Source organism: Paraphaeosphaeria sporulosa (assembly GCF_001642045.1).
Source record: "Paraphaeosphaeria sporulosa strain AP3s5-JAC2a unplaced genomic scaffold CC84scaffold_2, whole genome shotgun sequence".
Classification (NCBI taxonomy): Eukaryota; Fungi; Ascomycota; class Dothideomycetes; order Pleosporales; family Didymosphaeriaceae; genus Paraphaeosphaeria; species Paraphaeosphaeria sporulosa.
The window spans coordinates 4,542,521-4,563,123 of NW_017253361.1; the positions used below are offsets into that span (position 1 = coordinate 4,542,521).

Here is a 20,603-nt window from a genome sequence, read left to right on the forward strand (position 1 = left end):
CGCGTCTACTCCAGCCTTGTCGCGTGCGCGCTCAGGCCAGCACCTCTGTCTTATATTGCATCACAGTGGACGGGACTATAATATCTACTCTCAAAAAATAATGTAAACAGCCAACATGCCGATTTGACATGTAGGTATCGAATATTAAGGTACCCCGGGATAGTCCAGTCACTCGGAGACAACATATTTATTTCCATCATATCATCGAGTCCACACAGGCGCACTCAGTGCCATAAACGCGTCTTCACGCTCCGTGCCCTGCATGTCCGGCCCAGGAGGAAACGGAATATTCCAATCGATCCAATCGCTCGACGAGAAGATGTTCGGGTCGTTCCACCCGCCTAGCGGTACCGGAGCCCCTGGGTCATTGACATTACCGCGTGGGCTCGCTGGGCCCGTCTGCGGCCCTGGAATGGCGGTCAGCTGACCAAGACCAGCGCTGAAGCCAGGCTGGGATTGAGGGGTAGTCTGGGAAGGACTGTGGTACACGAATCCAGCCATGGCGGACGCGCGTGGAGATGGTGGCTGTGACGATGGCTGTGTGCCAGGCGGCGCGTATAACGACTCTAAGAGATCGCTTTCGCATCTGCGGATGATCCCAGCGACCTGCCGGAGTAGTCTTTGCTCGACGGGCCCAGGCTCACGTTCAGCTGTCGCGAAGAGCTCCTGTCGGACGCGCTCGAGGAGTTCGCGGCGGAAACGGCGCGATTCTTCGGTGGGTGAGTCGCTGTCGTAGTCTACTCATCTATCAGCACAGTACATTGGCTCACAATGTTGGTGTAACACACATGGCGAGGGGATATCGGCGACTGCTACTTCGGGGAAAAGGAGTTGATAGGCATCTCTCCATTTGTCCTCTTCCAATCTTAATGCCGGAGATCTCCTTTTCAGACTCTCAACGGTCCTTCGATCCACACCCTCGATAGGCTGTGGTGCAGAAACTTGACAAGGGTTGCCGCGTAGGTGAACGGCAAAGTCCGAATCTGAGTCGAACATCGTGTAACAACGTGGACAGAAGATAGGCTGCGCATGGGAGCGGTAAAGATGCTCCTTCATCCGATGGACAGTTGGCCATCCCGGACCTCCGCATGTTCGCTTTGATCGGTAGCGATTGGGGTCATGCTTGAAGAACGGACAAGCGAATCGGGGCCCGGTCTCTGAGTCTTCAGTCGTGGTCGTGACTGATACACGGCGTTTCTTAGCGTCGTCTTCGTCCGGGTCATCGGGTGGAAGACTTTCATCTGAGGCGCGTGCTTTGCGCTTCCCGCTGGACGCTTGAGAGGAACGGCTGCCACGTGATACATTGGCGCCGCCTGGTGTCCGAGAAGCGTGACCTCCAGCACACTGCATGTATGCCGCGTGGCCAAGGTTAACTTCGACCTTCCTTAGGATGAGTTCGATCGTTTTAAGTGCCGCCTTTGAAAGCGTGCCAGGTACGGCAGTGGTCCCGTGTTCATCGTCACTGTTGTCGTCGGTGTTGGAGTACATGTCGCAACTTCCGGTAGAGTCCAAAGATACTATTGAATGATTTCTCTCTTTAGGTTGTTCGTTTGGACGGAGATTGTCCTTGGCCCGAAGCTCGATGTTGTCGTTTCGTGAGGGATCTCTCGCTGACTGTTTGGCGTCTACTGTGCAGGGGTCGTCGGTTGTGTTAACGGAAGTCTCAACAGGCGTCGGATTACTTGTGACCTTGATTCTGGGGGTTGAAGCTACTTCCTGTATGATCTTGTGTTTCTTCGCCTGGACGGGGTTCAGTGGCGTGGCAGCTAATCTTTTCGTTCTGGAACATGCGATTTCTTTTACATCAAACAATGCCGAAGAGTCACAGGTGAAGTCAGAGGACGTATGGGGTACTGAGCGAAGATTAATACACGCTTCAAGTCAAGTTGATTACTTACTGTTTGGGCTGACAAAGTCAAGCGGTGACAGTGAGAGTTCTGCGTCACTAATGTATCCCGAGTCCTGAGTCCTGGACGAACTCAGAGAGTCTCGTCGGGGGCATTCTTGCGCAGTTCTGAGTTTCGGCAGCGGAGCAGGCCCGTACGAAACTTCGCTAAAAATTACAGGATCCATAGCGCAAAAGCTCAAAATACAAGTTTCGTCCGTTTGTTATGAGCATATGAGCAAGACACGGTGTGCGTGGCAATGGCGGCCGAAGGTTTGCGAGCGACGGTCATGAGCGCAGATGGTGTTATGTCTGCCTGGAGGATGCCGAATGATGCCTGCAACTGCGCATTCGCGCAAACAGCATGTATCCTCGGCATCTGGCCAGCACCGCCGACTCCGGGCAGCCAGGCGATTGCCACGACATCTAGGCGTGCGGAGCTTAGCCCTTGAGGGACGAGAGGGGCCTACCGTGGCTGTGAGAATGCGGGCGGTCCAAACCGGTGAGCTGTGCACCGCGGGTAACGTTGTGCTAAGATGGATGGGGTAATCGTCCTGCATACAACGCCTTGTTCATCATGACTGCTGAGTGATCGTCGTGCGCTGACTTGATCTATTATTACTGCGACGCTGCATATGGACTGGATCATGACCAGCTTGCGCATTGTTGTGGAACTTGTTCGCACAAGGACAGTCGGCACGATGCGTCACAGCCTTCCGCACTGGTGCACTTCCACGAGTGCCGCTGCACGTGCAATCGAGAAGTCACTAACATGTATGCTACCTAAAAGCTGGGAAAAGGGCGAATGCAGGGTCCATGTCAAGTACTGCAGGGCCTTCTTTTAGATTGCAATGCTCTAATTAAGACTCGACCATACTCTTCTTGCCTTTCCTCTTCCTCTTCTTCTTGCGCTCGCCTTCGTGAATATTGCCACCCCCTGCCTCTGCTCTCGAAACTCCATTGCCATTTACTTCTCCCTCGTCATCCTTAAGTATCGTCTCAAACCCGCCTTTGGGCCCGTCCCCATCACCAAAAGTTTCCTGTCTCCACTGCCTGAGCCTGGCTTTCTTGCTAAGCAGCTTCTTATCCTTCTTCTTCTTGGCAGGATCTCGGAAAGCAGCGAGCTTTTTGAGGCCAGCGAATTCATTGAGCTGCTTGTCGCTGGCAAGAAGTATATCGCGCGGCGTCATGCCGAATGTGGTAGGTGAGGTTTCCCGGTAACGGAAGCCCTTTGGTGCTTTGGAGGACGATGCTGCTAGAGCTGTTTCGTACTGCAGGCTGTCGTTGACAAGGTTCTCGATGAGGCGACGATCACGGCGTGCAGCACTCTTTGCATCTGCGCGCTCCTGCTTGCGTTGTTTGGACGACTTCTTCGATGTGGAATCTTCCTCCTCGTCTTCATCATCAATGTCCATATCATCTGCGCCGCCCTCCGCATCCTCGTCGTCGGTTAGAGTGAATTCAGGCTTCTCCTCATCGTTGTCCTTGAAATCTGGAATCAGATCTTTGATATCAAGGTCATCGTCGAATTTGGGTTTCTTGGTCTTCTTTTTCCTCTTGCCCGCTTCGTCATCCTCGTCGTCATCGCTTTCGGACATGGCATCGTTATCTTGATAATACGCGTCGCCAAAGCGCCTCTGCATCTCCTTGTCCCACTGATCATCCGACCATTCGGCTTCCAAAACATCCTTCCATTCGTCGATGTTGAAATCCCTGCCTTTGAGCCCTCCTGTTTGACGGATCTTTTGGACCTTGTGCTCCATCTCATCCATCTTGAGCTTCCGCAACCGCGCAAGGTCTTGCTCCTTTTCCTTCCTCTCGGCCTCGCGTTTCGCCCGTGCGGCCTCGCGGGCCTTGGCGCGACTGCTCTTACCATCGCGACGGACTGTGGTCTTCGCAACAGCGTCACGGGCATACGTAACGAGCTTCTCGTTCGCGCCCGTTGTGTCCTCAAAGTACATGTTGTAGGAGTGTTCGTATTCCTCAGCCGCAGCATCCTCCTCGGACTCATCCGATTCGAGCGGCTGGAATCGCGCATCGCCTTTTGGTACCCATGCGCGGGAGGCCATGAAGTTCGAGAGAAAGGTCTCGGGGTCCTTGTCGGCGTTCTCGACATCTGCTACTGTGATCTTGACACGCTTTTCGGGCACTGGTGCAGGCTCGGACCTCGATTTTGCGACTAGGAAATCGTCCTCTTCATCATTATCTTCTGCAGCCTCGAGCTCCTTGACAAGCTCTTGGCGAGCTTCCTCCTGCTCCTGTGCATAGGTTGGTCTCGGGGTGTCTTCCTCGTCGCCGAGGTTGCCTTCGAGCAGGTTTTTGGTGTGGTATTGCCTCAGCGTCATAGATGATCCCTTGTCGGCGGCATTGGTAGCATTAGCGGCGGCCTCCTCTGCTGCTGTAAAGAACTTCACTTTCGAGTCGTAAATGCGAGGATCCTTGGACCGCAGGGCCGCCAGGGTAGCGGAGATCTCCTGATCGAGATCTTCGGTGACGAGTTCGCCAGCATCGTCCTCCTCTACGCCTTCCTGTGAGTCCTCCGACTCCTCGCCCGCGTCTTGCAGCGCCCTGCCTTTGCCGTACTTTTCCTCCACTGAGAACGATTAGTGCTTTGCGCATGTGCATGTCGGTGTAGTCACGTACGCCTATGCTGCTCCTCGCGCTTCTTGTTGTGTTCAAATCGCCGTGCATAGTCCTCGTTGATCTTGAGCGACACGGCGCCGTCCGCTTCGTCGTCGCTATCGTCCAGCAGCTTCGTCTTCTTCGCAAAGTGGGTTTTGAGAGTTTCGGCGTCGTCGGGAAGCTCGCGCTTCACGCCGTTGGTCGGCTGCTTGCTTCTTGGTCGGCCCATGGTGCGCGGTGGTTCCTTCCTCAGGGCTTGAGAAATTGTGTTGCGGCGGCAGGGTCGACCCACTAAAAAAAGAAGGCGCCAAGAGTTCGCGCCCGGGGCGGAGAAACCGCAACCGGACCGCGGCTGACGTCGAGGCGTCGAATGCATGCATTGGGGGCGGCAGGACACCTCATTGTATCTGGGCAATAAGCACCCGGCGCCCAAGAAGGCACGACTTTACAACCCCGCCTGCCACCATGTCCAGTAGCCCCAATGCATCATAATAAGGAAATTCACCCACCGACCTGCGCATTTTACCACCCCATATACTTTCGCGACAACGACTGAACGCAGCCATGGCTGAGGGCGCCGCAGCACAGCCTGTGCTGGAGCCCGTCGCAAACCCAGTAGCCCTCATGTATGGCCCGCCACTCCGCCTCGTGCTGCAATATTGACCGTAGACAGCCCCGTAGTGATCAAGGAAGCCGCCCTCGACTCCCCCACCTTCCGCGCGACAGCAGTGCATTTCGGCGACCAGATCGACCTGATCGAACGATGGCTCACCACCTACCTGACGGCCGTCTCGAAGCTCGCGAGCGAAATGGGTGCACTGCAGACGCTTGTAGACGCTTATGTGCAAGCATCACATCCGCCGCTGCAACTATCCGAAGCCATCATCGACCACGACTACACCGTCCTGGCCCTGAAGCGTTTTGGTGAGGGGGCACGCGAGTTCTGGAACACTACGTTGCGGGCCATGAAGCGGGCGGAGACGACCGTCTGCGAACCCGTCCGCGCATTTCTGAACAACGACCTGCGGATGCTCAAAGAAGCACGCAGGAATCTCGACAATGCGCAGCGCACATTTGACGGCGCCATTGCGCGCTATGCCGGCCAGGCCAAGACCAAGGAACCTTCGTCTCTGCGAGAAGATGCATTCCAGCTGCACGAGGCAAGGAAGGACTACCTCAAGATGAGCATGAACTTCTGCATTCTAGCACCCCAGGTGAGGTCGACGCTGGACAGGATGTTGGTCAAAGTTGTCAACGAGCAGTGGCGCGACATGAAGTCTGCGCGTGACGGTTCAGCCAGTTCGTTTGCAAGCTGGAGCGCCGACATAGATCGCGTGCGCGGCTGGAGCAAAGAGATGGAGGATGGCGAGCGGGTCTTCAAGCGCGAGCTCCATCTAGCGAGGCAACAAATTGAGAACAGCGCCGAAGTTGCTGCCCGACCAGCACGAGAACTCGACTCGTACGCAGCCTCGACTGTACCATACCTTGGTACACAGGCACCTTCCACCGCCAATCTCGCCTCACCAGCGAAACCGGACCCCGCCAATGAGAAAGCAGAGAAACAGGGCTGGCTCTTCCAGCGTACCATTACAGGGAAGCCTGCGAGAACTTATTGGGTCCGCAGGTGGTTCTTCGTCAAACATGGCATCTTTGGCTGGCTGACTCAAGGCACACGATCTGGTGCTGTCGAGGAGTCCGAAAAGATTGGTGTGCTATTGTGCGGTATCCGTCCAGCATTCCAAGAAGAGCGCCGCTTCTGTTTTGAAGTCAAGACCAAGGACACGACCATTTTACTGCAGGCGGAAACACAGGCTGATCTTACCGAGTGGATCTCTTCCTTCGAAGTCGCCAAGCGAAAAGCGCTTGAGGATACGTCCAAGGACTCTGGTATCCCCGGATCCATCGACGCTGCCTTCTCCATCAGTCCCCCTGTGGCCCCAGAATTTGCTGCAAAGACCTCGGAAGGCAATGCCGCCCATGGCAGCGAAGATGCTGGTATCGCTGAACGCAATGAAACGCTTGTAATACCAGGTTCTGACAGCCTGGCTGCTCGGGGCAGCTTCGACGTCACAAGGCGTAATACGGCCTTTGAGCGAGAAGACGGTAGTCGCCGAGACCATGCCACGAGGATAATGGAAAAGCTTGATTTGACCCGGAAGTCTACAGTAGGGCCCCAGCTAAGTGGAAGCAATCCTTCTTCCGCTTCTGGTGGCATTGCTAGCCTGATCTCTGCAAGTCTCGCGTCTGCAAGTCATAACATTGTACAGGTTGGACAGATCACTGCTCCCGCGCCAGGTTTGCCAGACACTCGGCTCGTCATGGGCCAGACTCTGCCATTCAGCAGCTTGGCTCCGTCCACACTTGCAAACCCTCCCGCGCCGACCAACCTAAGCAAAGCCGCCGTCGCTGTGAGCGGAGAACGTGGCCTAGGTATTGGAAAATCAGGCAACATGCCCGGAGGTTTGATGGCGAACTTGTGGGGCTCCGTCAACTGGGGCTATGTCAACCGTCTTGTGCGCGAAGATGAACCCGAGTTGCGTGACCGTAGCATGTCGGATCCTCCCAGCCCCTTGCGCCCCCAGCTTGGCTTCGAACCTTTCGAGACGCCCAAGGATGCGCCCTCGGGAGACTCGCCCGCTGCGCATCGCAAGACTATGAGTCTTGGAAGCCAAACAACTTTACAGCAGCGACCGTCTGTTGCCACCGAAGATTTCCCGAATTACTATCCCCTTGCTTTGCGGATGCAAGACGCGCAATTTCGTATATTGTTCCCAACTGTACCCCGTGCGGAGAAGGTCGTGCTTGTATTCCGTGCGGTTTGGAACATGACCGATCAGCAAGAGTTCCCTGGGCGGATATACGTCACGGCCAAGGATATATATTTCTACAGTAACCACATGGGCTTGGTTCTGATTACTGGTGTCAGCATGACATCCATAGACGAAGTAACAGCAGCACCGGGCAAAGACTGTGACTTCTTATTTCTCCATTTCAAAACCGGCACGCGAGAGGACGGTGCTACGCGAATTACCATCAAGACATTCCTCGAACCGCTGAAGCTACTTCTTCGACGCCTGAATTTCTTGGTTCGTAATGCAACTACCGGAGAGCATGGTCTGGAAGAGGTTGTGAAGAGATTGATCAAGATGGAAGCTAGCGAGGACAACTCTCCCAGTGCGGACAGCTGGGAGGAAGTGCCTTCACATACACCAATGGATCCTGGGTATGGAAAGGATCTCAAGACTAGCCTGCGCATAGACGGGAATCTTTTCGGGCCTTCAGGCGTCAACCGGACTGCCAGCAAGTTCAAGCTTCCTTCACAGCCTGTCGTCTTCGCTCCTCAAGGAATGACGCAAGTCGCAGTCGAGAAGGAGTACGAGATCAGTGCCAAGGGTCTCTTCCACATCCTCTTTGGTGACAAGAGCACCGTTTTCCAGATGCTGTATCGAGAGCGGCTGGCACAACGCGTCGTGCAAGGTCCGTGGACAAAGATTGATCAGAATCACCAGCGCCGCGACTTCGAGTACGAAGTGATTCAACCTGGCAAGGTCGGGGCGGTTATCATTAACGACTATCAAGTCATCGAGGTTCTGAATGATCATCTTTGCTACGTCGTCGCTGATAGAAAGATACCGTGGTACTTGCCTGGGCACGATCGTTTCATCTTATTGAGCAAAATTGTCGTTACCCACGTTTCGAAATCTCGCTGCAAGCTCGCAATCCATACGAAGATTGATTGGGCACAGAACCCCCGCTTTGTCAAGAAATTGATTGAACGACAAGGCCTCCAGGACATGGAACTTGAAGCACAAGATCTGTTGGATGTCGTCAATGATCAGGTTGCCAAGCTAGGGCATAACCGTAACACGGGCAAGGTCACAAACATATTTGGTCAAATTGGCGTTGCCACCCAAGCCGTACAGATCACCGCTCAGGACATCCCACCGCCCAATCGGCCACGAAAGTTCAAGTTGCGACCGCAGACGACGGGGTCATTCGTCGCCCAATTCATCGGCAACATCATTGTCAGCATCTTCTCCACCCTAATGAGCTGGATACTCGCGGTGTTCGCAGGACTGGGCAAAGTCATTTCTGCACACAAACTTCTTGTCATCCTGTTAATTATCAGCGGTGGCGCAAACTTCTTCCATACATCGCGCGATTCATGGCTATGGTGGAACGAGCGCAACGCTGCCAAGTTCATGTCGCGGTTAGGTGTTGGGCCTAACACTGTAATGGCGCGATCAGTATACCTCCGCGATCTCGAAGAGAGCTTTGTCAATGTGAACGATACAGGCATCGCACTGCACTTGCCCGCCGATGCAGCGACGAATAAATGGTATGTTTTTCCTTTGAACCCAACCTTCTCCTCGATGCTGACCTGACTCGCAGCCACCAAACGTTCACATCTCTGCTCACGGATCCAAGCGCTAACCCATCGACACCACTTTCCCCCTCAATCCATGCGCCGCGCCGTCTGCACCGTACACGTCAAAACCTCGGTTCCCATCGGCACGATCTACTCGTGGCGCTTCGTGTTGTCAATCGTATTGAGAAGGAAGTTATCGAAGCGGAGTATGAGAATTGGCTCCTCGATGAGACGCACAAGTGTGAGCGTGTGGCTACCATGCTGGGCGAGGATGGGCGAAAATCAAAGGAAGTAGAGGCTTGGGTAAAGGGGTATTGTGGGGACTGCGAGAGCGCGCTGGGTGGGGTCACAACAGGGAGGGGCCTGATATAGTAGCAAGGTGGGTCGCGTGTAGGGCGCAGATACACAGCAATACGGTCTGGGTCTGCATAGCACAAGAGAAGTGGATGCAGGCTGGCCAAGAAGAAGAAGGTTGAGTAATGTTGATACGATAGACGCCGACTACAGCACTTCTGTGGGATCAGCAGTACATACAACGCAAGAACGAAGGTGCAACTACGGTCTCTTGGCAATCACTGGGTTTAGCGCGCTCATGCATGCGACGCTGGATTTTGATGTCGTCCCCCGATTTCCGCACCGATGGTAGCCTCGCTGCAGGGTCCCAAGTGCGGAACTCGGCTGCTTCCTAGCGTCTGTAGCAGGGTCTGGATGGCAGCTCTGCTCGGCCTTGTATTCGGCTCTTCCCTTCTCTAGGCGTCGTAGATGTTGTCAATAATCACGTGTATGGGGCTCCGCTCTCCGCTCTGCGGCAAGTGCTAAGAACCTACCTCGCACTCACATCCCCTCGATATCACCAGGCAAAACCCACCGCAAAAAGTCGGATCACATCTCCAACGAGTCTGGCATTGAGGCGCATGAAGTTTCGGCTGGTGCCGAGGCAAGCCAGCGGTTCGGCGTCGTAGGGCTGAAAGACCTTGCCTCGCTAGCGCCGATGTCGTGATTGTTAGCGGAATTAACGAATGAGCAGATGGCGATGGCGGACGTCAAATTTTCTACACCACGTAGACAAGGGTAATGGGGGTCCCTTTAAAGGCTGCCGGTGGCCGGGGTGGTTTCTGGTCTTCTCGTTGTTGTCGTTGCTTGTTGTTCTTATCGAGGCCATTCGTCTTTTTGGTCGTTCCTCCCTACGCAAACTTTTGGGTTTTGAAAAAAGTGGCAGGTTGCTGGTCATAGCAAATCCCCCGGCATCCGGAAGACAGCCTACGAATACATCTGGATTATTCGAGAGAAGAGAGGGTTTGCCATTGAGGTTTATCCTGGGATACTACTTCCTTCCGACCAGGTGTAAGAATTTTATACTCGTCAGCAACATGTCGTCCATCAACGACGAGCCCACGGGCCCCGTCAAATCGCACTCGATATGGCGTTCTGTGCCCTTCCAGATCATCGTCGCATGCGGTGTATCCTTCACCGCACCGGGCATGTGGGATGCCCTCGGCGGTCTTGGCGCAGGAGGAGCAGCAGAGCCCTACGCCGTGTCTGCTGCTAACGCTCTAGTCTATGGTCTCTTCGCCGTGGTCTGCGTACTTGCAGGCGCAATCAACAACCGCATCGGCCTCAAGTACGGACTCGCGCTCGGCGCCATCGGATATCCTCTCTACGGCGCCGGACTGTACACTAACAATGTACACTCGACGACCTGGTTCATGCTGTTCGGCTCTGCGCTGTGCGGTATCTCCGCTGGATTCTTCTGGGCTGCGGAAGCCGCGATCATCATCGGATATCCCTCTCCCGGTGATAGGGCTTTCTACCTCGCCATCTGGCAGTCCGCCAAAGCCGCAGGGCCCATTGTAGGCGGCGCAATCAACCTTGGCCTCAATGCCAACCGCAAAACCGCCGGCTCCGTCTCCTCCTCAACCTACATCGTCTTCATCGTCATCATGTGTCTTGGCCTCCCCATCGCGCTCTGCCTCTCCCCCGCGCGCAAGGTCTGGCGCAAAGACGGCACCACAGTCGTCACCTCCATTGCGCCGACTTGGGGCGCCGAGTTCAAAGCTGTCGGACGCCTCTTCATTAGCCGGCGCATCCTGCTACTCCTGCCCGCCTTCTTCATCAGCTACTTCTACAACGGCTTCGTCAGCACGTGGCTCACGCAGTACTTTACCGTCCGCGCGCGCGCGTTCTCCAGCTTCTTCACTAACTTTGCGGGAATCTTCAGCTCCTTCATCATCGCGTTTCTGCTGGACAACAAGAGGCTGCACATCAAGACAAGGGGCCGCATCGCGTTTGTCGCCATCATTACGATTTTGGTGGGGACCTGGATTTGGGCGTCGGTCCTGCAGCAGCAGTTCTACGAAATGGCTGAGCCTCCCGTGCACGACTGGTTCACCGGTGGCTTTGGAAAGAGCTATGCCCTCGTCTTCTTTTGGCAGTTTGGTGGTCAGGCGTTCCAGCAGTTCTTGTACTGGCTCGTCGGCCAGTACGCGACGGATCTGTCTAACCTGTCGCATCACACTGGTATTCTGCGTGGTGTGGAGGCGCTGGGACAGACTGTGGCTTGGGCAATGCAGAGCGAGGGAAATGCGAATCACTTTGTGAGCATTGGACTGAACTTTGGAATTACACTATTGTGCATTGCGCCGACGTGGATTATTCTGAGCGAGTTGGAGGGCAGCCATGAGGTGCAGGTTATGGAGGAGGAGGTTGATATGAAACAGGATGTCGAGGGCGTGCATAAGCCGTGAGTGGGGTGTGGTAGATTGGAGGAAGTTTCGAAGTGATCTCGCATGGGTCGGAGTACAAAGAGTGTTGTATTGTTGTATTTCTACGATAAAGGCAAATGATACCCATTTCTATTGTTGTAAGTTGGCAAGTTCGGGCTCTTGGGACGTACATGCACCGGCCTTTGGAGGTTCTCAATCCGCATGAGGTTCGTGTTCTCTTCGGAGCATTCCTACGTTCTCGGCCCGCGAGCCAGGGCCATGTTTGAAGATCTCGTCCGCGAATCTCTTCGGAGAAACGAAACGTTTCAAACTAACGTCGTAGCGGTTAATATGTAACCTCAATAAGCGTAGCTCCCTAACATATACGTACGACCTTCGCGTGTAGTCTTCCGTGAAGTTTAGATTGCCTTGCAATGCAAGACGTTCGGCAGCGCGGAACTTTTGATTACGGAAAGAGATACTCCGCCTGGCGTACCACGTCGTCGTCGATCATGGAATATCTATAGAAATTGCCGCCAGAGCTTTTAGGTTTGTACACCTGTTCCAACTAATCTACATTATTTCATCCTAACTTTGGATACACATTCGTTTGATTCTCATCCTGCAAGTCAAGATGCCTTCCACTAAGAAGGCCCTAGCCTGGGCTCTCTCCTTTGCACCTTCTGCTTTCTCCGCCGCACTACCCTTCAAGCGCGCCATCTCCTCCGTGGTTTCGGGATCTCCTGTTGGCTTCGCGAGTGGCGCGACAGGTGGCGGCGATGCAACACCCGTGTATCCCACTACCATCGCCGATCTCAAGAAGTACCTTACCTCGAAGAACCCCCAGGTGATTGTCATCGATGGCCAGTACGACTTCGCCGGATCCGAGGGTACGCAGAAGGAGCAGGCTTGCAACATTTACTCGTGTACTCCTGAGAATGGCGGTCAGGGCATGCTCAACACGCTCAATGGGTGCACAACCGCGACGTATAACGTCGAAATCGACACCGCAGCGTACCAGGGTATTCAGGTGCAGTCGCACAAGACGCTCGTGGGCAAGAACGGCGCGACGCTCAACGGTACAACCCCCTGTCCTTTTGATAACAAAGCGAATTCACCCGTACTAACACCCCGGATACCCAGGTAAGGGCCTCCGCCTCGTCTCCGTCTCCAACATCATAATTCAGAACCTGAAGATCACCAACTTGAACCCGAAATACGTCTGGGGCGGCGACGCCATCTCGCTGTCTAACACCTCCGACATCTGGATCGACCACGTCGAGACCAGCCTCACGGGCCGCCAGCACTACTCCTTCGGTCAGGAACCAAACCACTATGTCACTATTTCCAACAGCTTCGTCAACGGTGAGACGAAGTACTCTGCCAGCTGCGACAGCCACACGTACTGGGGCGAGGAAATGGTCGGGAAAGACGACAGTATCACGTGGTACAGGAACCATGTGTATATGACGAGCGGGCGGAGTCCCGCGATGAGTGGCGGGACGCTGTTACATGCGGTCAACAATGTGTTTGAGGATAACACAGGGCATCTTATTGAGGGTGGGGAGGCGGGCGCGCGGGGGATTTTCGAGGGTAATGTGTTCAAGAATGTCAAAACGACGCTTGACAGCGGGTTCAAGGGGCAGTTGTTTGGTGCGACGGCTAGCAATGCAGGGCAGTGCCAGACTGCGCTGGGGAGGAAGTGTGAGGCAAATGAGTTTAGCAGTGCGCCTGAGCTGAACAGGGCTGATACAGGGTTCTTCAAGAACTTCAATGGGTTCTTCATTGTCGGGGCTGCGTCCGCGCAGAGTATCCAAGATGAGGTGCCGAAGCGTGCGGGGGCGACATTGTAGGTGGGTGATAGGGCCGTTTCGTTTCTCTTGTATCCTTTATAGACCTACCTTCACATACTAGGCCAGGATGCCTAGCGAATTTCAATCATAGCACGATGGAACTGGAGAGCATTCGCCTCATCGGAAACTATGGCTTATCGATTTCCAATACAACTCTGGGGAAGGTTTCAAGCCTCTTTCCGTCTTGAGCGTACGGGCCGTTTCAAGAAACCAACGCGAGCAAAACGCTATGCACATGTGGTGCTATGAGCTGGGATGGGCCACTCGCAGCACCATAGCACTACAGCATCTTTTTCTACGTTGATTTTTTGAGCACTGAACACAGTACCACAGTATGCTTAGAATGGCAGACTCGGTTCTGCGTTGGAATTCTACGGCTAGAGGGACTCCTTGCTGAGCTAAACCTGTACGGTCCATCTTCCAGAGGTAGAGTTCGATGTCGCGCCGTATTCTTCAAGCTACAATCCGGCATACAGGCCCTGGAGATACACCCTCCACTTCGCCTCCCAGTTACTATCGGTACTATCGGGGGCAAAAGAATGGTGACAATACGCACAGTCGTCGTCAGAGTCGTCGCTGTCGTTGTCGCTGCTGTCGTACTCTCCTTCTTCCACAGCACCTCATTCTCCAACTCCCAATCCAACACATCTACCGGCTTCTTCTCGCCCACACTCTTCATCCTCTTCATCCCGCACGTTGAACGTGCGTGAGTAGTCCCTGGAATCCCTAAAACCCCGCTTCGGCACACACTCCAGACCCATGTTTGTCGCCACCCGCGCATCTCGCGCATCTTCAGCATCAGCATCTCGGGTGTACCCACGCTCTGCGACCAGTCGCGGCTGAGTCGGAACTCCACACTGCGCAGATGGGGAGCTTTCAGTAGTGGACTCGACACGGCGCCCTTGGGCAAAGAAAGACGCGCACTGCGGTTGTACACGAAGTCGCGCAGACCCGCTGCGTACGAAGGTGCCACGACGAGATCCACGAGGTTTTCCAGCGGGCGCGAAATATAGAGCTTCGTCAGCACGTCCTGGGGCGCGACACTACTCCCGTAGTGTCTGTAACGAGAGACCATTCCTGCCGCGCGTGCGCCGCGACCGGGATCTCGAAGAAGTTCGTGCGATAGAAGACGGCTGCGGCCTCGGCAGCCATCTGGGAATCTACGAGGGAGACGGGAATGAGGCAGAAATGGTCGGGGGGAAGCGTGTGGTGCTATGGGTCATCCTATCGAGGGAAGTTCTCAATGTGGATGCGTTACCCGGGGGTGGAGTCGGTATAGAGATGGGCATAAATTATGTTTCGGAGCTCCAAGGGAAGGTACAAAAGACGACTCGAAAGGAATGGAAATTCTGGAGCAGCGGATGGGTGCGCATTGAGGATACGAGCTGGTTCGGCGCCTTTGTTCTGTTCATACAAGGTAGAGGTGTACATGATCGGCTTAGGGATGTGATTTTGCTTTGTTAATTGTTGCGGTCGGCGGAGGGTCGATGGCGGCTTCGACGAGTCCTCCTTGTACGAAGAGGGAGATGCTTGAAATCCGTCTCGCGGTGCTTTGAATCTATAGTCGGAGTACTCCGCCACCATTACGCCCGTGTGGGATCACTTCACAGCCATGATGGGAATGCGATAAGTTGCACGCGCTGAGCCGTGCAGGACGGGGTGCATGCCTCCGACTTTTAAGGTCGGGGTAGCAAAAGTTGACATACAACCGGAGAAAGCTATGTGCTATGAATGAGTGGAGAGAAAGAATTGCCAAAGCCCATTGCCTGTATGACAGAGTGATGAAGGCGTGGTAGTGATGTACTCGTAGGAGGTCATCACACGCGAGTCGGAACGCAGGGTCGACACTTGTCTCTTTCCGGCAGAGCGCAACTGCGAGTTCTACACAGTAGTACATCCGGATCCTGGACAACATCCATCGTTCTATGGACAGGATAACGTTGAGTGCAAGATGCACTTCCATGGTGCAGTCCCGCCGGAGGCAAGATTCTTTGCAGGCTCCACATCTGGGGCACCGCGTGGCGTGTACCGCTCTCATCACCCCGAGAAGCTCGGCGTCTCACCCACAGGGACCACTCTTCAACCCATTTGTACGCTCATATTCATTGGTTCAGTCCAGCTCTCCCCGCGCACAACCCTACCGTTTGCATGCAGATCTCACATGGGACCAATTTGTGGGGTACCGGCAGATCTCCATCGCCTAAAAGGACCCCAGGCACCGCCCAACAAGCCGCCACCCGCCCAGTACTGACGAGTTTCCCAGGCCCACTCGCATGTGCGCTTAGCCGTGTACATGTTTTGCATGGAAGATGCTTTATCGTTATTAGGGTAAGATGCAAGGGTTTGATGGCATGTATACTTAAGAGGTGGACCGCAGAAAAATGTTTCTAAACTGTTCCTCGAAAAGTTGGTCTTGAGAAAAAAGAAGCCTCTTGGCTTGCGACGACAGATGCGCAATGGCATTGGGTATCGTAGAGCCGAAGACGAGCGTGCAGCCGCCCGGTACGGAATATCTGGTCGACACAGCACAGACCAGCGGCGAGCATCAGTATGAACATGCACACTTCAAGCACGGAAAGGGCAAGGTAGGTCCTCGGGTCATTCGCTGGGTCCAGCTCATTGACGACCTGTTCCAGAAACAAGATATTGTCTTAGTTCCCCAACCCTCCGATGATCCGGACGATCCGCTCGTGAGTGAGCCTTGATCAGTGTGCAGTATGGTTTTGACATGTATAGCTTTGGCCGATATGGAAGCGCGAAGCTGCCTTCGTGGTGCTGTTCTTTAACAGCATCATTTTCGCCGCTTGTCCTGGTCCAATGATAGCCCCCGCGACCGTCGCATTGGCAACGCAGCTTGACGTTCCGGTCAAGAAAGTGGCACAGCTTTCCGGCTACCAGCTCCTCGTAGTTGGTGCACTCGGGTGCGATTAAACCCTCTCCTTCGATCAGCTCCTTAATCATGATCCTCGACTGATTGGTCATATACAGCCCTGTCGTATCCGTTCTCGCGGAGAAATACGGAAAACGTCCCCAGTTCCTCTTCGCAAGTCTACTCGGCACCCTCGGTACTGGGATATGCATCGCAGGGTTCGACCAATCCAGCCTCTCCAAGTCCTACAGAGTGCTACTTACAGGACGCATGATTCAGGGACTCGGTACGACAGCCTACGAGTCCCTCGCAGTGGCAGCAATCGGCGACATGTTCTTCCTACACCGACGCGGAATACGTACCTCTCTGCTCGTCTTGACGACCGCTTGCCTTGCGTCCTTTGTCGCCATCTGCGCAGGCCACATGTTCGAAGTACTCGGGGCGCGCAACTTGTTTGTCGTCTTGTTGCCTTTGCAACTTTTTGGATTTGTGTGCTCGTTCCTCTTCATTCCCGAGACGCAGTTCCGACGTAATGAGAGGCAGGGTGGTATGGCAACGGAGCAAAATGGACTCACAGTCCAGGATAAAGCGGAAGCCAGTACGCACTCCATAACGCGGGACCCCGCCATGTCGACTGTGAATTCTACCACTCCGAAACGTACCTTCGTCCAAGACCTGCGCCTGACATCTGGCGTCTACAACCATGACAGCATCCTCAAACTTTTGGGTCGCATCTTCGTCCATCTACTTAACCCCGCTATCGTATGGATCACGTTGGTGGCCGCCATCTTGATTGTACGTAATTTTCATCTTCTTCTACTTCCCCTCTCTTTCTATGAACACATGTTAAGCTGCTAAAATCATGCAGTCCTTCTTCGTCGGCACCGCCTACACCCTGGCGCAGATTTTTTCGCCTCCTCCCTACCTACTCACCGTCAGTCAGAACGGCTACTTCTTCACCGGCGCACTGCTCGGAGGTATTCTCGGGGTGATCTCCGGTCCGCTCTGCGATTTCTCCGCCAAGACTCTTTCGCGCCGCAACAAAGGCGTTTTCGAAGCCGAATTTCGTATCCCCGTTAACATCCTTGCAGTCACCATGCTAGCTGTCGGATGGTTTACCTTCATGTGGGCGCTGGAGCGCCCCACGCTGAAGGGCGGTGTGTATCTCTGCTCGTTTTGCTATGGCGCGGTGTGCTTTGGGACGAGTGTCGCCGGGACGAGCACCGGTCTGTATATTCTGTAAGTCTAATGCCTACCTCTTGTTCTCCTAAATGTCCATTAATCGGTGCGGTAGAGACGCGTTCCGTCCTTACGCCACCGAGATTTTCATCTTGCAGATGATGATTAAGAATTTCCTATTTTACGCGTTCTCGACGTTCATCAATGAATTTGTGGCGGCGCATGGCCCTGCGAATATGGCGAAAGTTTGGGGGATAATCACGGTCTGTGGGTTTGTGACGTGTGTGCCGATGTGTAAGTATCCGGACATGCAGTATGAGACAAGGTATCGGGGAAGCAGTCATGCTGACGAAGTACAGATATGTTTGGAAAGGTGAATAGGTCATGGGTGCATCACATATACGTGAAGTATCTGGGGGATAAGTGAAGGAGTAAGAACTGGGTGCGCAGATGTTTTAAGTGGTGTGATAGACTGGCGAGCACACATGCGAGAAGCACAGGTCCTTAAAATTTCATGCTGGTGTTGGAGACTACGCACGATGTCACCGGTCGAGTTAAATATAGTCGCAACCTTGGGAAGGAATGCCCCACATCCTGGTCCAAGCTTCCGGACTCCAGCGCCGAAAACCACCTGGGCAACGCCTCCTTTTCTTTAGGCAGCATCACCTCCACCATTGACACAATTGCTGCGTCCAATGCGTCGCTCAATATTGTATCGTGCGCTCAGGATCATTTTATTTGTGTGGATTCTTACAGTCACCTTCTGGTCGTTGCTGCCTTCGCCAACGATCCCCTACACGCAAGAGGCCCTGAATAACGAAAAGACGCTAAAGACATCGCATACTCTGATAGTTGTCGATGACTATCCAACCATTTACCAAGGTTCCTCCGAAAGCAATGGGTTCGGCCATCTTATCTTCGAGTGGCGGATATCGAGGCAGCTGAACCCAGAGAGCGAGGTGGAGCTCACGCTCAGAGTAGCCGAGAACGACCCGATCAACCTCGCAGACCTGATGAGAAAGTCGGCAGCGTTCCATCTCTCAAGGACTAAACATGATGCTGTCCGGACGCCTTTCTTTGATCTCACGCATTTGGACTATAAAGTTGCTTGTGTGGATGATATTAAAAATTCCGACGTGTGTCTCCCGTGGTTTGATCGTAGCGACAAGGCTCTCCTCACGCACAGTAATCACGATGGCACCTGCACAATCTCTCTGCGTATCGTCGTAGATGAGCACGGAGTAGTAGAACTCTGGCCAGCTTCATTCATCGAGAACGCACTTGCACAGCTAGAGAAAGTACGATTGAAACCAGAAGCCGTGGACTATGAAGAAGGCCAACTGCTAGAAGAAACAATCCAGTTTTTGCGGGAGTCTGGTCACCCGATCATGCAGCTAGAAGGCGGAGATATGACCACGCTGGAAGAACTCCACGTACCATACGTGAGAGGCAATCTTCCCTCAAAGACGTATCCCATTCGGAAGGCAATGCTGGTGCGCCTTGGTCCAGTCTTACGTGTCGCTCTGATTCCTGTTTTTGGAATCATATACTTGCTGTCTACCTTTTCTACAGTCATTCTATTCATCCTGTACAACGGCACACTCTCTTGTGCGGGAATAATGCTGTCGGCCTGGTTGCGGGCTGGACGACCAGAATTTTGGCCATGGACTCAAAGATTTCGGCTGACGAGGTGGATGTACTTCAGATCGCAGAATCAAAAGACGATGTGGGGACCAGCGGGACCCGTTGAGTCGAGATCAGCGGTACGCAAAGAGTGGACTCGGAATGGATTTGTTGGGCTTGAAAGACCCAAGACCGCGAGGCTTGAGAGAGGATTTAATGCGGTATGATGATGATGGAAAGATCAGTACACTAGCTGCCAAGTACTATGCCCAGTATGTGTACATGGAGCACCTTGCAGCTGAGTCGTTATTGTGGTTGGTCTGACAAGAATCGTCAATGCCTTAGGGTTAGCTCTACACCTGGGCAGCCGCGCTGCCTGGAAGCGAGCTAAGCGCGCCCATTCCTCTGCATCCGGCCTACCATGGCGCATTCAACAATGTCCTTTAAAAAGACCTGCAGGCAAGGCTGCCAAATGCAACCGGAAAACTCCAGCTGCCCGCACACAATTCGCCGCCAAGATGCTGTTCGTCGACCAGCGCGTCACCTTCAATGAAATTCGACCCTTCGAACAAGTCTGGATTGCTGCCATATCTACCACGGGCATCAAACGAGCAGCGCCATGGCCGCTCGAGTCAGAGCCAAAGAGACGCCGGATCGATGCGCGCGCAAACGATTGTGCGTGCGCAGAGGAGATGGAAGTGGTTGAAAGTGACCAGCAGCAAGCGAACTGTGTGGAAGAAGATGGCATGCAAATGGATCAATCGCCTTGAACCATACTTCCCTCCAATAGACATGATTGGAATCAGGAAAAGCGACCGCGGAGGATGTGGTGGAATGAGACGGCAGTGACGACCTCCTGTGCTCGACATTATGGCTGGGCGCATCGAGACACTCGGTTCGCGAGCAGATGGAGAATTCCAACAAAAGCACCATGTCCCGCCTAGGTACTGATAGTCTGCCTGCTGGGCCGTTGTGTTTCGCAGAAACCGACTTATGTTCCTCGTCTCCCGGGAGGGCCTACTGTGAACTTGGGAAAAGGACTTTGCGATTGGAAGCTGCCTCCTACCATATGGAGGAAGCGACCAAGGGCCTCTCTTGCTGCCAAGCTACCGCTGTTGTGTTCCGTCGCTCCGCCGTGACCATCAACATTCGTCTCTTCATACATACGTAACATCGCTACTCTACAACATTCGTGTTATCATTATACTATACCAGCCGTTCATTCGCTCGCTCCGGAAAGCACGGCCTCTCAGACATCGCTTTACGCAGTTAGAGCAATACACAATTTTACAAAATGCGCAACATGCGCAAACGCGTCAAGTCAGCGCTGAAGCGACATCTGTCGTTAAGAAACCGAACCTGTCAGCTGAACGATCTCTTAGCAGCCGGACCACAACATGTCGCAAGCCCCAGAATGTCTCGAACCCCGAGTGTTGCACCCATTACCCCGAAACCTAACAATGGTGCTACAGATTCCATCCAGGGCGATACCAACGAGCCT

General features: G+C 54.0%; 8 protein-coding genes across 8 annotated transcripts; 5 read left to right on the forward strand and 3 right to left on the reverse strand.

The window, feature by feature from the left end:
• Window positions 1-102: 102 nt before the first annotated feature.
• CC84DRAFT_1139813 (uncharacterized protein) lies at window positions 103-2,356 on the reverse strand. Its single transcript, XM_018176257.1, has 3 exons — window positions 1,899-2,356; window positions 789-1,853; window positions 103-737 (listed from the first exon to the last, which is right to left on the reverse strand). The coding sequence occupies exons 1-3, from the start codon at window positions 2,071-2,073 to the stop codon at window positions 202-204; spliced, it is 1,776 nt and encodes a 591-aa protein (XP_018041287.1). The 5' UTR covers window positions 2,074-2,356; the 3' UTR covers window positions 103-201.
• Window positions 2,357-2,684: 328 nt separating this feature from the next.
• CC84DRAFT_1161738 (Krr1-domain-containing protein) lies at window positions 2,685-4,760 on the reverse strand. The gene is made up of 2 exons (XM_018177825.1): window positions 4,529-4,760; window positions 2,685-4,478 (listed from the first exon to the last, which is right to left on the reverse strand). The coding sequence occupies exons 1-2, from the start codon at window positions 4,734-4,736 to the stop codon at window positions 2,746-2,748; spliced, it is 1,941 nt and encodes a 646-aa protein (XP_018041288.1). The 5' UTR covers window positions 4,737-4,760; the 3' UTR covers window positions 2,685-2,745.
• A 156-nt stretch (window positions 4,761-4,916) lies between these two features.
• On the forward strand, window positions 4,917-9,455 carry CC84DRAFT_1139818 (transcription factor SipA3). The gene is made up of 3 exons (XM_018176258.1): window positions 4,917-5,133; window positions 5,181-8,846; window positions 8,900-9,455. The coding sequence occupies exons 1-3, from the start codon at window positions 5,072-5,074 to the stop codon at window positions 9,246-9,248; spliced, it is 4,077 nt and encodes a 1,358-aa protein (XP_018041289.1). The 5' UTR covers window positions 4,917-5,071; the 3' UTR covers window positions 9,249-9,455.
• A 791-nt stretch (window positions 9,456-10,246) lies between these two features.
• Window positions 10,247-11,620, forward strand: CC84DRAFT_1084796 (MFS general substrate transporter; the record flags this gene model as incomplete). The annotated part of the gene is made up of 1 exon (XM_018174068.1): window positions 10,247-11,620. One exon carries the CDS (start codon window positions 10,247-10,249, stop codon window positions 11,618-11,620), a length of 1,374 nt encoding a protein of 457 aa, XP_018041290.1.
• Window positions 11,621-12,116: 496 nt separating this feature from the next.
• CC84DRAFT_1238137 (pectin lyase-like protein) lies at window positions 12,117-13,529 on the forward strand. Its single transcript, XM_018183926.1, has 2 exons — window positions 12,117-12,657; window positions 12,722-13,529. Exons 1-2 carry the CDS (start codon window positions 12,213-12,215, stop codon window positions 13,429-13,431), a joined length of 1,155 nt encoding a protein of 384 aa, XP_018041291.1. The 5' UTR covers window positions 12,117-12,212; the 3' UTR covers window positions 13,432-13,529.
• A 29-nt stretch (window positions 13,530-13,558) lies between these two features.
• Window positions 13,559-15,015, reverse strand: CC84DRAFT_1238139 (uncharacterized protein; the record flags this gene model as incomplete). The annotated part of the gene is made up of 3 exons (XM_018183927.1): window positions 13,559-13,889; window positions 13,988-14,564; window positions 14,690-15,015. The coding sequence occupies 3 exons, from the start codon at window positions 15,013-15,015 to the stop codon at window positions 13,830-13,832; spliced, it is 963 nt and encodes a 320-aa protein (XP_018041292.1). The 3' UTR covers window positions 13,559-13,829.
• Window positions 15,016-15,678: 663 nt separating this feature from the next.
• Window positions 15,679-18,040, forward strand: CC84DRAFT_500618 (serine/threonine kinase 16). The gene is made up of 7 exons (XM_018186547.1): window positions 15,679-16,016; window positions 16,068-16,121; window positions 16,168-16,352; window positions 16,420-17,095; window positions 17,169-17,539; window positions 17,595-17,773; window positions 17,839-18,040. The coding sequence occupies exons 1-7, from the start codon at window positions 15,888-15,890 to the stop codon at window positions 17,904-17,906; spliced, it is 1,662 nt and encodes a 553-aa protein (XP_018041293.1). The 5' UTR covers window positions 15,679-15,887; the 3' UTR covers window positions 17,907-18,040.
• CC84DRAFT_500650 (uncharacterized protein) lies at window positions 17,945-19,517 on the forward strand. The gene has a single exon (XM_018186548.1). It carries the CDS (start codon window positions 18,175-18,177, stop codon window positions 19,327-19,329), a length of 1,155 nt encoding a protein of 384 aa, XP_018041294.1. The 5' UTR covers window positions 17,945-18,174; the 3' UTR covers window positions 19,330-19,517.
• The last annotated feature ends 1,086 nt before the right edge of the window (window positions 19,518-20,603 follow it).

What these genes read in the sequence shown, in the direction of transcription:
- CC84DRAFT_1139818 (XM_018176258.1), top strand. Translation starts at nt 5,072, where the DNA reads ATGGCTGAGGGCGCCGCAGCACAGCCTGTGCTGGAGCCCGTCGCAAAC. An exon ending in GCAAACCCAGTAGCCCTCAT is followed by an intron (nt 5,134 to 5,180) that starts GTATGGCCCGCC and finishes GACCGTAGACAG; the next exon opens with CCCCGTAGTGATCAAGGAAG. An exon ending in GATGCAGCGACGAATAAATG is followed by an intron (nt 8,847 to 8,899) that starts GTATGTTTTTCC and finishes CCTGACTCGCAG; the next exon opens with CCACCAAACGTTCACATCTC.
- CC84DRAFT_1238137 (XM_018183926.1), top strand. Translation starts at nt 12,213, where the DNA reads ATGCCTTCCACTAAGAAGGCCCTAGCCTGGGCTCTCTCCTTTGCACCT. An exon ending in GAACGGCGCGACGCTCAACG is followed by an intron (nt 12,658 to 12,721) that starts GTACAACCCCCT and finishes CCGGATACCCAG; the next exon opens with GTAAGGGCCTCCGCCTCGTC.
- CC84DRAFT_500618 (XM_018186547.1), top strand. Translation starts at nt 15,888, where the DNA reads ATGGCATTGGGTATCGTAGAGCCGAAGACGAGCGTGCAGCCGCCCGGT. An exon ending in TCAAGCACGGAAAGGGCAAG is followed by an intron (nt 16,017 to 16,067) that starts GTAGGTCCTCGG and finishes GACCTGTTCCAG; the next exon opens with AAACAAGATATTGTCTTAGT. An exon ending in TGTGACGTGTGTGCCGATGT is followed by an intron (nt 17,774 to 17,838) that starts GTAAGTATCCGG and finishes GACGAAGTACAG; the next exon opens with ATATGTTTGGAAAGGTGAAT.
- CC84DRAFT_1139813 (XM_018176257.1), bottom strand. Translation starts at nt 2,073, where the DNA reads ATGGATCCTGTAATTTTTAGCGAAGTTTCGTACGGGCCTGCTCCGCTG. An exon ending in TGACTTTGTCAGCCCAAACA is followed by an intron (nt 1,854 to 1,898) that starts GTAAGTAATCAA and finishes ATCTTCGCTCAG; the next exon opens with TACCCCATACGTCCTCTGAC. An exon ending in CGCCGATATCCCCTCGCCAT is followed by an intron (nt 738 to 788) that starts GTGTGTTACACC and finishes ATAGATGAGTAG; the next exon opens with ACTACGACAGCGACTCACCC.
- CC84DRAFT_1161738 (XM_018177825.1), bottom strand. Translation starts at nt 4,736, where the DNA reads ATGGGCCGACCAAGAAGCAAGCAGCCGACCAACGGCGTGAAGCGCGAG. An exon ending in GCGCGAGGAGCAGCATAGGC is followed by an intron (nt 4,479 to 4,528) that starts GTACGTGACTAC and finishes AATCGTTCTCAG; the next exon opens with TGGAGGAAAAGTACGGCAAA.
- CC84DRAFT_500650 (XM_018186548.1), top strand. Translation starts at nt 18,175, where the DNA reads ATGCGTCGCTCAATATTGTATCGTGCGCTCAGGATCATTTTATTTGTG.